This window comes from Myotis brandtii, unplaced genomic scaffold (assembly GCF_000412655.1).
Source record: "Myotis brandtii unplaced genomic scaffold, ASM41265v1 scaffold45, whole genome shotgun sequence".
In the NCBI taxonomy this organism is placed as follows: Eukaryota; Metazoa; Chordata; class Mammalia; order Chiroptera; family Vespertilionidae; genus Myotis; species Myotis brandtii.
Genome location: NW_005367209.1, coordinates 1,449,181 through 1,468,064, shown reverse-complemented (window position 1 = coordinate 1,468,064; position 18,884 = coordinate 1,449,181). Strand labels below are relative to the sequence as shown.

The 18,884-nt window shown below is 36.8% G+C and overlaps 1 protein-coding gene across 1 annotated transcript in view; it reads left to right on the top strand.

The window, feature by feature from the left end:
• ANKEF1 (ankyrin repeat and EF-hand domain containing 1) overlaps window positions 1-18,447 on the top strand; it is a 26,700-nt gene extending 8,253 nt beyond the window's left edge. Inside the window, exons 3-10 of the mRNA XM_005874738.2 lie at window positions 1,549-1,748; window positions 2,474-2,623; window positions 3,849-3,972; window positions 8,052-8,874; window positions 10,364-10,590; window positions 11,990-12,156; window positions 13,851-13,988; window positions 14,816-18,447. Of these exons, the coding sequence (XP_005874800.1) occupies window positions 1,549-1,748; window positions 2,474-2,623; window positions 3,849-3,972; window positions 8,052-8,874; window positions 10,364-10,590; window positions 11,990-12,156; window positions 13,851-13,988; window positions 14,816-14,974 (1,988 nt within the window). The 3' untranslated portion in view covers window positions 14,975-18,447. The remainder of the gene's footprint in view (window positions 1-1,548; window positions 1,749-2,473; window positions 2,624-3,848; window positions 3,973-8,051; window positions 8,875-10,363; window positions 10,591-11,989; window positions 12,157-13,850; window positions 13,989-14,815) is intronic.
• Window positions 18,448-18,884: the final 437 nt, after the last annotated feature.

Genomic DNA, 18,884 nt, shown 5'->3' with positions numbered 1-18,884 from the left:
TGTTCGCTTTAAGCTGCCTGGCTGCCGGCCGCCATCTTGGCTGTCAGTTAATTTGCATATCTCCCTGATTAGCCAATGGGAAGGGTAGCGGTCGTACGCCAATTACCATGTTTCTCTTTTATTAGTGTAGATGTTTTCTAACAGGAACAAAACATGTTTTTGTAACTCTCTCCAAACAGTCACTTGCTTAAGAGAAAGGAGAGGACAGAGACAGGAAGAATTATTTAATTGCTTTCTGGCACCACGTAATAAAATAAACTTCAAGTGCATTCCGGGGTCCAATGTAATTTAAAATGTCATATCCTAAAAACAAAACAAAAACAGAAGCTCTCAAAGCTCTATTGAATATCATTTTCCAAAGTGTGTTTCACAGACCATTGAATCACTGGGTTGTTGATAGGTGGTACATGCAACATTGGTTTCACTGTCAAATTCATTGGAGAAACATTGGATGAAATATATTTAGGCATGTTGATTTCACATTTGTCAGACAGACTAAAGATGGTGACATTATCCATATATATTTGACCATAAAATAGTTTTTCCTTATGTCATCTTATTTACCTAGAGTTTTGTTGAATACACTTTAGGAAACACTGTAATGAAACATGTTTACCTCCTTGAGTTTGAAAAAGAGAAATCACAAGGAAAACAGGTGGAGAAATTGTATAGCATAAATATCTAAAATGGTAAAATTATGGGGGAAGGTCAATTAAGAAAAATAAAATAAAATTGTAAAATTGTAAAATTAAAACTAATCAAGGTGAAATTAGAAACAAGGTCAAGTGAGTATTTGTAGCAAATATTAACAGCCATTAGGTTAAAATTTGAGCTCATTCAAATTAATATTAAACTTATCAAGGTTCTGGAAGTTGAGCGTCTGAGAAAATGATATGGCAAATCACATAGGAAAAATTAGAAGTAGAAAATGGAACTTGAAACAAATATAAAATCTTGTCTCACACATACCCTTATTAGTACTGCCCTATATTGCTTTGATTCTAAAGAACCCATTCTGTGCTCACGGCACCAAGTGTCTCATCTTCCCCACATGAATGAACCCAGTTCACCTTGCACATCCCTCAGTTTGACTGCCACTTGCCAAACTGTTTTGCTGATTCCACAGTAGTCTCTCTGCCATTAACATCCTATTTTCCAGAGACTGATGTTTGACTCACTGCACATTGTTTCTAAAGGATAAGCAAACATTTAAATGATTAAAAATACTCACTGGATCCTTAGAAGCATGTGGGACATATTCTACCCCCACATTGTATTTTCTCTTTGAACTACTTTGCGGAATACGAAGAAGGTAAGGCTCTAAGCCACACCTGCTTGTGACTGTTTTCTGTCACAAGTTGAGTTTCTTTTTTGGTTTTTCTATCCTGGTGTTTCAGTTTATTTCAGAGGGAAAACAAAGACAGATATGCCTTTGCTCTATCACTTTAGCTAGTTATGGATTTTAAAATGATCATTTTTCCTTTTTATCTGATTGAAATGTATAGAAACTATTCATAAGTATTCTTTGGGGATTCTATTTTTCTACAGGTATTTTGTTTTACTGCATTTTACCTACTAAGAGGCATTATCGCTGTGCATTGATTGCCCTGGAACATGGCGCAGACGTCAACAATACTAGCTATGATGGAAAACCGGTGTTCCTTAAAGCTTGCGAAGCAGCACATGATATTAAAGAAATGTGCCTGACACTTTTGGAAAAAGGAGCCAATCCAAATGCTATCAACACAGTATGACTATTCCTGTGATTATAAATATTCATTTTTTTCAATTATAGAGTCTTATCAGTGTAACTTTGGCATTTAGATATGGCAAAATTATTCTGTTAGCTTATAGACTGTTCATTTCTATTCAAAATGCTTTAAGATTATATACTTTCAATACCTTTATATTACCATAATCCTACAGCTTCTTTCCTAATTATGTTTGGAAAATTGGTATTTATTATGCATAAATGTTAAAAGATCATTATAGAAAATACACAAGGTATCACTAAATCCTAATAAAAGTTTATCTTTTTGAAAAGAAAATATGTAGTTATGCTGTATTTTTTATTAATTTTGCTCCCTCTTCTCATTTGGCTAATTTTATTGAATTTTCTTATGTTTTCATTGTAATTTTGAGACAAAATCAGATTTTTTTCTTACTAGAAAACACCTAAAATCTAATTTTAGCATATATTTCACCCCCTTTTTTCCCCTTTTTGCTCTACAATCTTTGCAAGAACTGCATTTTTCTCACAAGAACATCTGGTGTGATCCACTCTGACTTTAGAATTCTACATTTTGGATATTCACCCATTCCACTGGCTTCATTTTTCCTATTTGTTTCACGAAACTAATAAAAATGTAGAGAACTAAGCATGCCTGTGACTCTAAGACCAAATGGATTTTGATCATATTTATATCGAATATGTCATATAACATAAACAGCATTTCATCTGCTTTATGTCCAGTCCACAGGTCGCACGGCTTTAATGGAATCGGCAAGAGAAGGAGTGGTAGAACTGGTTCGAGGGATATTGGAAAGAGGAGGTGAAGTGAATGCATTTGATAACGAGAGACATCAGGCTGCACATTTTGCTGCCAAAGGAGGCTTTTTTGATGTAATAATCTACTCTTCGCTTTAAAATTTGTTGCTAAAAATTTTCTCTCCTTTTTCTCAAAAATTTTAAATATTAATGTGGGTTACATTAGGCAGATTTTTTTCTGCATTACTATCTTGATTTCCTTGAATAATTCTAAAATTATATTTTACACCAACTATTATTTTTAAAAACATACAGCTCTTCAATTTTATCTGCTTGCTAATTTATACATGACTAATACTAGTAGTGTTTTTTTCTGTATTCTTAACTATGACAACTTAAAAGTTTTGCCTACTGGGTCTACTGTATTTTATGCACTCCATTACATATTAGAATCTCCAAAATATATTATGATCTAATTGTGGGGAAAACAATGCCAACATACTCTTATCACCATGATTATGTGTGTGTGTATCTTATGATGCACCTAAATTGTAAACTCTATTCTGATTATCTGGACATTTCAGCAAAGGTTATCTCATAGGTACACTGACATTGCAGCAAAAAAAAAAAAAAAAAAATTTTTTAAAAAAAGGAACCAAAGATGGCCTTATTTTTTAAAATGCTGAATTATATCAAAAATTTCTTTACTCAATTTTCTCTGAGTTTTAACATAATAACCCTTAGTTTCTTCACTGAGTCTCTTCTCTGCAATAAAAATATGCATCACAATAGAAGTTAAATTTGGTAAAGAATTTGCTCCTCTGATGATGTTTGCCATGGTCTGATGCTTTTTAAAATGGCCTAGATTTACCAAAATGCTAGTCCCCCAGCTGAATATAGAGTTTCTTAAACTCTAGCCAGGGGTGGGGAACATCCGGCCCGTGAAATCACTTCGTCTGGCCCTGACAAGGCATTAGAGATGAGTTAATTAAGTATTGGACCAAAGATAGCAGGCTAATTTTTAAGTTGATAATGTTGTATGGCCCTTTGAATAATGTTATAAATATCCAAATGGCCCTTGGCAGAAAGAAGGTTCCCCACCCCTGCGTCAAGGTTGTTTGAGAGCAATTTTGGCAACGATAAAAATGTTGTACAATACAGTAGCCACATATGGCTTTTGAGTACTTTAAATACGGCTAGTGAAACTATTTTTAAGATTATCTTCTATTTAATTCATTTTGATTTAATTTTAAGTACTCACATGTGGCTAACATAATGTATTGGCTAGCACAGGTCTAGGAGCAATCTTCATTCACTAAATGTACATTCCTATTCCCCTACATTATCCACTGTTTTATAGATATTGAAGCTTCTTTATGCCTACAATGGAGATATGGGACTGATTGGAATGAATGGGAACACACCACTTCATTATGCTGCCATGGGTGGTTTTGCAGATTGCTGTAAATATATAGCTCAGCGAGGTAAAATTTGCCTAGCAATTTTATGCTTAAAGTATTTATGGTTTATCCATGTTGTAGATAAGTAGGGAATTTGGGCCTGTCACTTGTTAGTTGCTTATGTTTTTCAGTAGCCCCAATCCCACTCATGTATATAGAAAGAAAATTGAATTTATTTTCTTACTCTACTTTCTGTTAACTAAGGAGTCTGGTCTTAAAAGTGATAAGAACCCATTTTCCCAAATATTTTTAGATTACTGTTCAAAATCTAATCATGAGTCAACAGATTATTATAAAATGGTTATAGTTATTAAACTCCTTTTTTAAATATATGTGAACATCAATCTAAGCAAGGACAAGCACTGGAAACCATGTCTGTTAATCTTAATCCTTAATTATTTTATTAAAAATATTCTATTGTGCCAAGTGCAACGATAACTTCTGAATGATTTGAAATTATGAGGAAAATATTTTAGGGAGAAATATGAAATAAATTGAAAATGTTCATGGAAAATTTGAAATATAAGTAATATTTATTATTTTAGCTTTTCCTGTAGCTTTTAAGTAACTTAGTTAACTTAGGAATATAAACTATGTTATATATAACCTAGTGATAATATTAACTAATTAAATTTAAAGAAATGGATCAATTTGTTATTAATTGCATGCTAATTGAATATACATTAAAATTTTTAATTCTTTGTTAGAGATGGGACAGCATTCTGCTGAACTGTATGGCAGTTTTCTTTTTTTTCAGTTTCTGAGAAATAGGCAAAACTTAAAGTCCTATGACTCTATATTAGAGCAAAGAAAGTGCTTTTGGGTTGTTGCTTTTTTTTCTTTACAAGTGCACAGAATTTCAGAAGTCACTGGGACCTAGAGATCCTATATGTAGTCAATAATATTACATATAAGTCTAATGTGCTGCCGTAACTAATAGTGTACTAACCGATTACTCCTTCATCCTCCGAAATAATGAACACTTTTAACGAATAAAGAAAAACATATCAAATGCAATGTTTGCCCTCATAAACCATCTTATGAGTCTTGTTTTCAAATCTGTTGCAATCGGCAGTTTATTCTGACATTTCATTTTTAATATAGTGTATCTCTAAAAACTAAACATCTGCCCAGATTGAGACAATCTTCTTCAACTTTAACATGTCTATTGCTTTCTTATTGGGACAAACATCACCAAACGTATACTCTATTGTTCACACACACACAGAAAGCAAAGGGCCAGAGCGTGGGCCATGCCAGAGGCCTTCCCCAGCCATGCAGAAAAGATTTATCTTCCTGGCCGAATCATAAAACTAGACTGTAGCTTTAAAACAAACATCTGAAAATGTTCTGAATTCTGTAACAGGTTTAGAAGTACAACCACGTCACCAGATCCTCTGAGGGGGGCTCAATTCCATAGCAGCAGAATTTCCAGTTACATTTCCGCCTTTAACATCTTAGATCTAAGTCCATCAGAGCAGCAAGAAACCATTAGCAATAAAATGCTCATTTCTGAGTAAACTGTCGGTCTAGTCTCGTCTATACTTCATTGTAAAGGCTGAATTTTTTCCCACATTAAACTATCTTCCTTAATATCTTCCTCTTTTGCCCCTAGTCCTGACACGGGAGGGGAGTTTGGAGTAGTTCTACCCCATGGAAAATTTTCCCTTTCATGGGCCTTTGGCTGCTGGTGTTCTACAGCACCAGCCCCACAGAGGAACACAAGTCACAAAGGGAATGGATGGGTCTTTAGTTATAATCATAAAGGAGGAGACAAAGTCTCCCAGGTCAAAAAGGGGAGGAAAAATACCTTCAGATTTGTTTTCTAGAAGGAATGCTGAGGAGAGGAGGAAGGTATATCTTTGGGAAAGCCAGAACAAAGGGTCAGTGAATCTTCAAGTGGAAGGGTTAGAGACCTTTTAGGAAGGCTTCACAGAGTGAAGATGAAGGGCAGATGAATGGATTTGTTTGTTTGTTTGTTTATTTATTTATTTATTTATTTGAAACAGAGGAAGGGAGAGGGAGAGAGAAACATAGATGAGAAATCAACATCAACATCAACTGGCTGCCTCCTGCATGCCCTCTGCCCCACCTCAGGCCCCCAAGCCCACAACCCAGGCATGAGCCCTGACTGGAAATCAACTAGTGACCACTTGGTTCATGGGTTGGTGCTCAACCATTGAGCAACACTGGCTGGGCTACCTTAAGATCTTTAAGCTGAGATGTCTTAGTCTTTTATCCACATAAAGATTTCTAACTAGGAGAAAACTGGGAACAGAAAACAAAATAGTAAGCTAAACAGCTTTAATAATCCTTGGATCCATAGTGCTGAAGTGAATATAGGAGTGGATTGGGAGGTAGTAGATAACCCCAGACACCCTTAATAAGCAAAAATGTTCAGTAAAAAAAAAAAAAAAGCCTACTCAGAATTACTATGCAATTATTATGTTATGGAATTTTACTATTGAGACCCCTTCCTAATAAGTCACTGTTCTTAAAACTATCCAATATAGAAATTTTAGAATCCTTATTGTCTCAATACACTTTTTCTATCACTAATAAACTTTCAGCCTGAGTATAAATTTTTAGTTTTTGACAATACTAAAGGAAATATTAATCTTGTAAAGCATCGGTGATTAATTTTCTTTTTGACAAGGGATAAAACTATAAAGTGTTAGAGAGGCATGTTTTATGTTAGCTGCCTATACAATTGGTTGCTAGAGATACTAATTGGGCAACAACTTTTTAATCATGTGATTTTGGCAAAGCAATAGAAGAGTCTTCTAGAATCAAAACACTAGGAAGAACTTCATAGTCTGACATTTACATACATAATGGATTTTTAATGCCTCAAAATACTTATTATAGACAACATAGCCTTCCTGGTAGCAATAAGTAGAGCCCCACCACCACCATCTATTCAGAAACTATATTTATTTATGTAATGTTGGTCTCATCATTTTAAGGAAGAAAACAAAAAAAATGAATTTTAATATATAACTTGGTCAAATATAATACTGAAATCCTTTAGACTTGATGAACAAATTACTTCTTTTTTCTGTTAGGTTGTTCACATGGCTTTACTAAAAAAAGAGCAGATCTATATAAATGACATTAATTTCACAGAGTATACAGATAAAACATCATTTAAGATTGCATACTGATTTATAGTCATAATCATTCAAAAGAAACAGCTGTCCTTCAGCATTCTGAGTGCCTAAGGGCCCACATAAGCTGCCTGAATCCAGTTTTCCAAATTCAGTTGTCACCCTTACTCTTTTCTGTTTGGCATGAAGAGTCCTTAGCAAGTATCCTAATATAGTATCTATAGAGATTAATGTCTTAATCCTTTGGGGGCAGATAATCTTAATTGGAAACATATCTCCCTTAGAAGTTACCAAAGTAAAGTGCAAAATAAATAACAGCTTAACTTTGTAATTATAATAGTCTAAATGTGCTCATCTCTATATATGAACTAGAGGCCCGGTGCATGAAATTCGTGCAAGAGTAGGCCTTCCTTCCCCCGGCTGCCGGCACCGGCTTCCCTCTGGCACCCAGGCTTCCCTCCAGCACCCAGGTCCCAGGCTTTGCTCGGGCCACCGGCAGGCACCTGGGACCTGGGCTTCCCTTGCAACCCCAGCTTTGCTGGAAGGTCGTCCAGAAGGATGGCCGGTTTAATTAGCGTATTATGCTTTTATTATTATAGACTAGAGGCCTGATGCATGAAATTCATGGAAGAGTATGCCTTCCTTCCACCAGCTTCCCTCTGGCACACGGGACCCAGGCTTCCCTCTGGCCAGAAGGACGTCCAGAATAACATCCACAAGGACATCCGGTCTAATTAGCATATTATCCTTTTATTATTATAGATGAGCCTTGTGTCCCCCATCAAGCCCTGCCTCCTGCTGATTGGTCATTACGCATGAAGACGCGTGAAGGTGTGATGACCATCTGCATATTGGCCTTTTATTATGATGATGATAATTTGGGGAGAAACTTTTGACTAAGCATTTGAAATTAGAAAAACAGTTGAATGAATGTCATTTGTTAGAGCTATGCCAGTGCCTTGGAACCATTCATAATAATGGTGCTTCACATTTTAGGATGTGACCTGAAATGGAAGAATTTAGAACATAAAACAGCCAGGGCTGTGGCTAAGGAAAGCGGCTTCAAAGCAGCAAGCAAAGAAATACGGCGGGCAGAGAGAACGGCTAATAAACTGGCCAAGCCAGGAGTCAAAAATCCGAATCCACTCTGGGCCCTTCGGCTTCATGATTGGTCAGTAGAATATGAGGCTGTACTTCGGGAAGCCTTTTCGTTTGTGGACAAGGGCGATGGGACAGTCAGCAAGGAAGACTTTGTGTTAGTTCTGGAGGAGAGGCAGGACTTCATACCCTCGGATCAGCTGAGCTACATCGCTCAACTTAGTGAAAAAGTCCGGGGAGCAGGGGTCAACATTAACGATTTTTTTAAGGGAACCCGATATTTAAGCAAGACTTATGTCTTGGGATCCTATGGGCCTAAGAAAAAGAAAAGAGGAATAGCCAAAAAGGGGAAGAAAGGCAAGTTCGTTTTACCCCTCCCGGTCTGCGTCATCCCTGACAATGCATTTCCACGCCGGAGTGATGGTGGGCCACCATATTACATGATTGAAACCTACAAGAATGTCACGGATTGCAATCGGTTTAATCGGGATCATCCGCCAGAACATCCCATTCAGGACGACTCTGCTTGGTACATTGACGATTCAGGGAAGATATTTTCAAATATTAACTTTCTCACCAAGGCAGGAGACCTAGCTTCTCTGAAAAAGGCGTTTGAATCAGGCATACCGGTGGATATGAAGGATAATTATTACAAAACACCACTAATGACTGCTTGTGCAAGTGGAAACATAGAAGTGGTCAAGTTTCTTCTTGAAAAAGGGTATGTTTTTGGTTGGGTGAGGTTTAAATTTTCATGAGTCTTACTATTTCAAGAAAGTGATAGGAAAGCTAAGATACAATCAACTGCAGAATTTTAATAGCACAAGAAAGTGCTTCACCGCTGAAGCCTAGACTGCAGGTAGATCTTACTATTATATGGGAAACCAGGCTCATGGGAACATAGGAGTGTGTGTACATGAAGATGTTTTGCCAATAACAACTATGCACAAAGTGAAAGTCAAGAAGTTTTCACTCTGATGGTAGAAGAACCGTTCTGATTGGGTATCACAAGAAAAGTTAATTTAGTGTCAGATCTTTACCTAGTTGATGTGGAGTTGCTTTTCATTTTACTTTAAACTTAAAAAAAAATTTATTGCAGTAAGAACATTACATGAGGTCTAGCCTCTTAACAAATATTAACTATCTGATATAGTACTATTGACTATAATTATACAGCAGATCTCTAGAATTTATTCATTTTATGTGGAGTCGCTTTTTAATCTGCCTCGTGTGTGTGTGTGTGTGTGTGTGTGTGTGTGTGTGTGTAGGGGAATCCCAACAAATTCCAATAAGTGAGATGTTGGCTATAATGACTAAAAACATTTTCATACCCTTCTCCAGAAAAAAATCAGTCTTTCCCTTGGTTCATTTATAAATATATTTAAAATCTCAAAGCATGATATTTTAATTTAGCTTTTTAAAAATTAAATCTTTATTATTGAAATATTACATATGTACCCTTCCCCCCCCCCATTGACCCCTTCTAGCCTGCCCTGCTCCCGACCCTAGCCCTTCACCACACTATTGTCTGTGTCCATGGGTTATGCATATATTCATACAAGTTCTTTGGTTGATCACTTCCCACTCACCCCTAACCCCCTACCCCCACCTTCCCTCTGAGATTCATTTAACTTTTTAATCTAAAACAATTCCTTAGGTTTAATTCCTTCTTTTACTATTGCTAAATAACCTGGGGTTAATTTCTTAACCTTTTGTGCCTCAGTTTTCTCATTTTTACAATGGGACCCTAATGGGACTCTGCTCACAGAATTCATTGAAGATAAAATTAGTTATGTAAAGCACTTATTGGCACAGTAATTACATACTTGATAAATTGTATCATTATTATTACTATAAATGCAGAAATAGACTCAAAATGAAATAATATAACTCATATTTCCTGTCAGCTTTTATCTTCATTGGATTCAGGTTTTTCATTTTCCTTGATTTTAACCTTTGCAAAATTATAACCGCTAGGATCTTAAGTGCTTTTTAAAGCTAAACAAAATGTATATGTATACACAAAGATAAGAGTGTCTGATAATGCAGAACACTTGTCAAGAAAATCATGACATAGAGTTTAACTTGACTCAGAGCTTCCTTGGTTTATAGTTGAACAAGTTGATAAAACTATGAAGTCTTAGCGTTTTTAGCCTCCAGTGCTTGAAACAACCCATGTTTTTAGCTTGTGCATCTATCTTATCTTGTAGAGCTAATGTTAATGCAACAGATAATTTTCTGTGGACTCCACTTCACTTTGCGTGCCATGCAGGCCAACAAGACATTGTTGAACTTCTTGTTCAATCTGGAGCCACGATAGATGCACTTTCAATCAACAACTCAACTCCTTTATTTAGAGCCATTGAGAGCTGTAGAATGGATACTGTCAAATACCTACTTGATATTGGTGCTAAATTCCAGCTGGAAAATAGAAAAGGTATGTGTACATATTATTGGTGGTTAGGGTTAAAAAAGGAGAATTTATGTTCAATTCCAAACCCCTTCTGATTCTATTCTTGTAGGACCATATTTCCCCCTGAAACATAAGTGCTTTGCAAATCACTGGTGTTAAAGGGCTAATTCTTTGTGTTGCAATCTTTCATGGACTGATATTTTTGCAGAATACAATAAAAAGTGATTTACTAGAAAAATGAAATGGGAAAAAAACACCCACAAAATACAAGTGCAAACTTTTTTACTAGATCAAATGACAGAAAACTCTTCTATGAATTTGCTATAAAAATTTCCAAGTACTTACTCTTAACTCCTGTGCTTATTTCATTGTGGCCCAGTAACCTTTAGTTTGTGGACTTCACCAGTGTGCAAGTCATACCTTGAATTATCACACTGTTTAACTGTCATTTTCTAATAATTGGCATAGTTTACAGTCTCTGGATTTGGATTCCTTCTAAAGCTAGACAAAGTCATTTCTGAATTGAGACTCTCTCTAGAAAATAAAACAGAAGGCCTGTTTTATAAATATCACAAGAATAAAAAATCACTTGATTTAATATTTTAGCTTCTTGCTTAGAGTTATCATTTTCTTATAGTGGAATCCATTCTTTTTTTTTTTTCAGAGAGGAAGAGAGATAGAAACATCAATGATGAGAGAGGATCATTGATTGGCTGCCTTCTGCACACCCCCTACTGGGGATTGAGCTCACAACCCGGGCATGCACCCTTGACTGGAATTGAACGTGGGACCCTTCAGTCCGCAGGCTGATGCTCTATCCACTGAGCCAAACCAGCTAGGGCCCGTTACTTCTTTTTAAAAAAATATATGTTTTGATTTACGAGAGAGAGGATGAAAGAGGGAGAGAGAGAGATTATTTTTGAACAGAGAACATTAAACCTCTGGCTGCTTCAGGCTGCCTCTGAGTCATGGGTAGTATTGTGCTAGGCCTGCCCAAGGACATTACAGGTGTCACAAATCCTAGCCACCTGATTATAGCACCTGTGAGCATCAATTTCCCCAGACCTTTTAGAATATACCTCCTTACATAATGTAAAGGGAGGACAACAGAAAGTTGTCACTGCTTGGAATGAGAACCAGCAATCAGATATTCAAAATGTAATCTACCAATATTTTCTATCAACTTTTTAAGAAACATGCTTGAAAAAATTGTTTGGCCAGTAAATGGAATTGTAATTATAAGATTTTAGAGTTGGGTCCACCTTTGAGAATATTTGATCTAGCTCTGTGATCTTACACATACCATTTGCTTTAGAAACACCTTTACTAGCCCATGCTAGGGCTGCTGTGCTGAGATAAGATTTTTTCTACATTACTTATTATTAACTTGTTTATTATAGCTCTGAATTTTTGTTTTAAACAGGGCACACTCCCATGGATGTTGCAAAGGCATATGCTGACTCTAGAATAATTAGTTTGATTAAAGAAAAGCTAGATAACTTGCCAAAACCAATAGAAAGCCAAAAACTTTTGAAACCCAAGCCATCTATTAAAGTGAAAACTGAAGTTTCTGAAATTAAGAAAGAAGAGGTAAGAAAAACAATGATTACCCATTAGTAACTAGAATGCCTTAAAAACTTGTTGGGGAATGGGGCAGTGGTACTATTTACATACTGTTACACAACATGGGCCGAATAATAGACAATTTATATTTTCAGCAACATTTTGCAATACTTTTAAAGAAATATCTAGCAAGGGAATTCCTACTACTGAAAAGTTTAAGAAATATTTGTTGCACATAGAATCCACACAAAAAACACATTGATCCAGCCAAATATAATTAGAATGTTGAAAACAGAACTGGTATTGGATAGGTGCATATCTGTATAATACATATATATACTAGAAGCCCAGTATACGAAAATCGTGCATGGGTAGGGTCCCTAGTGGCTGCTGGCTGACGGCCAGGGCCTCCTTTCCCTGACTGCCGGCTGGGGCCTCCCTTCGTTCCACACTGCCCCCTGGTGGTCAGCAAACATCATAGTGAGCAATTGAACTCCTGGTCAGTCGAACTCAAGAGAGGATACTTTGTATATTAGGCTTTTATATATATAAATTTTAGTCCTGAATTATACAGATTTTTTTTAAAATATATTTTATTGATTTTTCACAGAGAGGAAAGGAGAGGGACAGAGAGTTAGAAATATCGATGAGAGAGAAACATCGATCAGCTGCCTCCTGCACACCCCCCACCGGGGATGTGCCCGCAACCAAGGTACATGCCCTTGGCCGGAATTGAACCTGGGACCCTTCAGTCCGCAGGCCGATGCTCCATCCACTGAGCCAAACCGGTTAGGGCGAATTATACAGATTTTATGAGATAGCCCAAAAAGGAAGAAGAGTAACCCTTATGAGGAATGAAATAAAGCATAATTTTCCTTCATTTTGGTCTTATACTCTTCATTACTCATTTTAAACCACCCCTACCCATGGAATTTTAATGATTACTGCTGAGCCCTGGAACATGAGGCCACTTGTAACTTGGATATCACACAATATAACTCTAGAAGGTTTAAAATACCACACTGACTGATCCTGCTTATCTGGAGTGATATAGTTGCCTCTGAACTACCAGGAGAAGGTTGAGGTTGTTGCCTATGGGGATTTCTGAGACATCAGGCTTTGTCATGAGCAGGGAAGCTTTATGTGCATTTCTAGGCTAGAAACTTTTAGGGAAGCAGAAGGATCCCTGGAGATTCTTGCAAACACATGACAAAGAATTAAATTTAAGAAGGAAAAGCTTTATTGTTATCAAATGGAAAGAGGAATGGCATTTCAGAAGAAAATGCTTTATTGTTACCAAATGTAGGTGGTAGAAGTGGGTGAAGTGGAGGGATCATAGGCAGACAGTAGAGAATAACAAACATAGATGACAAGAACAAGGATTACCAGAGGTGAAAGAGGATCAATCAGCTAAAGCTCCTACTATGTGCACCATTATCATTTCAGTAAGAATGCCTCTTTCTGACTAATGAATGGCCACAGGTCAAGGATGGATATCTTGAAGACTTATGAGATCTGCTACTGATACTACTAATTTGCTAGACTTAAGACAAATCATCTCTCTCTACCCAAAGTTAAAATAATATTCTATTTCATTTCAAGTTATAATTTATGTAGTAGTTATTATTTTTCTAGCTTCAGAGTGAGATATAGAACAACAAATAATATTAGAATGTATACAGGTTTATGGAGTTAATAGTTTTATTTTGTCTTGTTTCCAGGAACCACTTTCATCACTTTATACTGTACCAATCATATTGGAGGAAAAGAAAATGCATAAGGATAATGTGGTTCATCTCAATTCATTGATTACCAGTGGTTATACCAAGAAAGTGGATATCACATTTACTCCACGGAGGGTAAGTACTTTGGAAAGATTTTTCATAATGTGGTATAAACTAATGATGTCATTTTTCAAAGACTTTTTATGCAGAACACAAAAACAAATATCCAAAGGTTATTTTTCATAGTTACTATTTAAAGGTGTCCTTTTGCTGACTCAATAAGTCCAACTTGTTTAGCTCCCAGTATCTTGTTTTCTCGATTACAATTTCTATATTGACATTTTAATTTTTCTTGAAAGATTAAAGTCTTCTTTGGTCAATATCATTCCCTATCACCATTTAGTCAACAAGTGCTATAGATACTTTTTCTTGGTACCTTAGACCTAAGCCTTCTTTGTACTCAACACCACCAATTCCTTAATTATTAGTAGTAGATTTATTCAGTAGCTTCCTAAAACATCTACAATTAAACAGGTAAAGACATTTTTGGAGAATAAGAGTGGTCTTGCAAATGCCCATCAAACCATGCCGAAAAAGAGACCACCAGCTCCCTCTGCCTTCTACTATGAAAATAATTCTGATTTCTCCATAAGACATAATGGTAGTAATCCCAAATGATCTTCTAATTCCATTGATTACTGGTTTTGACATCCTAAAAATGTATAGCAGCTGGCCCAAAGGTCATCAGAGAGGTAACTAAAGAGCATTTCAGTTGTCCAAATAGCACCAAAAATAGTGATGCCCATCTAACCACTGATGCCATATAAGAGGAAAAGACAAGTTCAAATAGATTTAGAAGTAAATTCAGTAGTTTTGAATTAACCATATTAAAAAGTATCTTGATATAGCATGTGTGTGGCTGTCATACTTATACCTGCTCTGGCGGTGATTTTTCACTTAAGACATGGAGTCCTGAAGCCACAACAGCAGAGCTGATTAGGAAGAGGGAGCTGCAGAGGGAGAGGTTCACTTATGAGGTGGACTTTGAAGACTTCATGATGCCCTTTCAGAAGAACATTACAGAGAAAGCTCGCGCACTGGAAGCTGTTTTCAAGAACTAAATCACAGAGGTTTCGTCTTGGGTTAAACATTTCAAGGCCCAGGGACCAAACTTTGGAGAAGGTAGATATTTCCATCAAAACAATCCACAAATTAAGTATTTGTAACCAAACATTTGTTTTTGCTTTAACAACTATAAATATTCTGAGGTGTCTAGAGAAGGTGTGTTTTATTTTGCAATGAATTACATGTCATTCTGGACAAATCCCCCAATCTTCTTTAAGATTGTAGTGGAATAAATGGCATTTTAGTTATAAACATAACATTATTGTCAAAAAAATTTACCAAATGTCCACCATTATGTTTGCTAAAGATATAATTCTGGGAATTGATTAAAACAGTTTAATATTGGGGAAGGGGAGTTTTTAGTCCATTAAGGAAAGTGTTTGTTTCTCACGCATCATCGTAAGTGATGTGTATGAGGTAACTAAACTTTGACACCTGTGGCAGACACTGTCAGCGCTTCACCCATTTCTCCTCTGCGGTGGGGTTGTAGCATTCTCCGGCCTGACTGCAGATGCTGGAAGGCTGCCTCTGACACTTAAACGTGTACAGTAGGGGCCAAAGTATGTGGGCATGAGAGTCTCCTGAAAGCAGCCCCCAAGTAGTGACTGAACAGATTCAGTGTATGTTACCGTTCTGGTGGGAGCCTTCTAAAGTGCATGTTCTCACTGATTCCTAGAGCTCCCAGCAGGATTAAAATCAAGATGCCCACAGTGGAGATATGTGTGATAGCACACCCTTCCTTGGCGCCCTTCTCTTCCCTGTCTTCTCACTTTCCTTTCACCCCTCTGGTCTTTATTGAGATCACCTCCCAAATACTTACACCTCAATTCTTGTTTCAAGGTTCTTTCTGTAAGGACCCAAACTAAGACAACATCTATGGTATTCCGATTCTGAGGCCCCTAGCAAATATCTTACAAGTGCATTCTCTTACCTTTCGCCTGTGACAAAACAAGCATTTCCCCAACTTAGAGGATTTGTCCCCAAGGTCTTAAGCATTTGAGAAGTAGTGCAAGTTGTATTCATACACTACTTCATACTTCATACTCATACTTTAGACAAAATTTCCAGATGTCATAAAAATATATATGATAGAGAATGACTAGATATTATATGTGACTTTTCCTTAAGGCAAAGAGAGAAGGGTGAATTTAAGAGACCCACCATAAAACCTTAAAAGTGTCTTTTGGGCCTGGGGCCTGATCATACTTGGAAATGAGTTATGTCAGGGTTCCACCAGAGACATAGAACCAGTAGGATGGACGGATAGATAGATGATAGATAGATAGATAGATAATAGATAGATAGATAGATAGATAGATATAAAGAGATTTATTGCAAGGTGTTAACTTAAATGATTATGGGGGCTGGTAGGACAAGCCATCAGGAAGGACAGGGTAAAAACTGTTGGACAAGAGATGTCCCTGCAGTTTACAAGTGGGATTTCTTCTTCCTCAGGGAAACCTCAGTTCTGTTCTTAAGGCCTTTTAACTGATCCTCTCTACCCCCCAATTATTAAGGATAATCTTCTTTACATAAAGTCAACTAATTGTAGTTGCATGTACATAATTCCTTCACAGCAACACCTACAGCTAATGTCTGGGTTCTATGGCCCAGCCCAACTGAGACATAAAACTGGCCACAGCTAGAGGTGTACTACTGAGTAAAAAGCTAGCTCACCCACACCAAGAGGTACAACGAGTGCTGGGGAGGGCCTCCAAAAATATCCACAAAAAGCCCACTGACAGCAAGAGTCCACTTTAGACTCTGCCTTACCAGAGGGCACACCTTTAGGGTACAACTCTGTCAGCCGTATACATGAAACCCCTTCCCTTTAAACCCCTCCCTAATTTGTCACTCATGGAGGCCTTTAAGGCAGCTAGTGAGTCCAGGAGAAGGCTGGGTGAGTGAGTAAAGAAGCTAATCATGCCCATCTTCTCCTGAGGCAGGCTTGAACTGGGGTTGCTTCTATATTTTATAATATGGAGCCTGGAAATTAGCTATTAGAACTCAATTTTGTTTGTTTTATAAGGTTTTTTTGGTCTGTTTATTTTTTCATTTTAACTTAATGTCAGATTTACAGAAAAATTGCAAGATTTTTACAAAGAAACCCTGCATATTCTTTACCCAGATTACCAAAATATTAACCATCCACTTTCTCTCTTAATGTCTCTGCATATACATATGTGTATGTGTAACTTTTTTTTCTGAACTATTTGTCAGTTGAAGACCTGTAAACTTTCAGCATGTTTTTCCATAAAACAAAGAACATTCTTTCACATAACTATATTACAATTGTCAATTAGGAAACCAATATTTGAATTAATTACACATTTAATCCACAGATCTTATTCAGATTTTGCTATATGAACCAATAATATTCTATGGAGCAGAAGAAAATCCCAGATCATGGGCTGCATTCAGTTGTCACATCTCTTTGACCTCTTATGTAGCTTGAAACAGTCCGTCCATCTTTCTTTGTTTTTAATGACATTGGAATATTAGAAGAATTCAGGCCAGTTATTTTGTAAAATGTCCCTCAATTTTGATTGTCTCATATTTCTTCAAGAATAGATTCAGGGGATGCATTTTAGGTAGGAACACCACAAGGCTTCTCAGTTCATCTTATAAGAGGCACCTGATGCTGATATGCGATGTAAACTTTGTAAACCTTAATCCCTTGGTTGAAGTGGTATCTACCTGATTTCTCCACTGTAAAGTTATTCTTTTTCCCTTTGTACTTACATGGATAGATTCTTTGAATTTACATACATTTCCTGTTAGTCCCACAACTCTCACCACCTAATTTTAGCATATATGGATAATTCCTGCCGGAAATAAGTGTTCTAGTGATGGTTGTTATGACATGATTTTCTAATTTGATCATTCTGCATTTCTCGGTTGAATTTCTACCATTGGGCAGAACTTCCTCTTCTTCCCTATTTATGTGTTTAAATCAGCATAGACTCGTGCTTGCCATTTTTATTTAATGGGTTATAATCCTTTGCTCTCATTATTTATTTTTGATCCTCAAATTGTCCCAAATTTGGCCAGGGGGAGCCCCTTCAAGCTAGTTCCTGAGAATATGATATTTTGTTGCCTAAATTAATTAGGGGACTCCTGAAATTGAGGGAGAATGCCTGCCCATGGTTTCATTTAGTAACACACCAAAAAAATGAATCTACACAGTATATTTTCAGAGGCTAGAACTTTCTGCTGTCACCCTAGTGAGTACTTTCTAAATGCCAGTTTTCTAGGGAGCAGGGTTCTGTGGTCACCTTCAGCTATTTGCAAACATAAACTGAGAGAAAGTGATAATGTCAAGTCGTATTAATTCTCTTTTCTCTGAGTTTAATACTAAACCCAACCAGAGCAAAGTCAAAGTCCTTTGGTGGCCCTATAAGGCCATCAGTGATATTCAAAAGTGGTCCGTAGACCAGCAGCATCAACATTACCTGGGTACTTGGTCCCACCTCCTCAAAAAATTATACTCCAGCCCTAGCTGGTTTGGCTCAGTGGATAGAGCGTCAGCCTGCGGACTGAAAGGTCCCAGGTTCGATTCTGGTCAAGGGCATGTACCTTGGTTGCGGGCACATCCCCAGTAGGGGGTGTGCAGGAGGCAGCTGATCGATGTTTCTCTCTCATCGGTGTTTCTAACTCTCTATCTCTCTCCCTTCCTCTCTGTAAAAAATCAATAAAATATATTTTTTAAAAATTATACTCCAGAATTCTACATAAGCATAAAGAGATTTTGTAGAGGAAATTTTTCTGGCATAAAAAGATAAATGGTGATGAAAGGAGACTTGACTTGGGATGGGGAACATACAATATACAGGTAATATATCATAGACTTGTTATCTAAAACCTATATAATTTTATTAGTTTCACCCAATACATTTTTAAAAATAA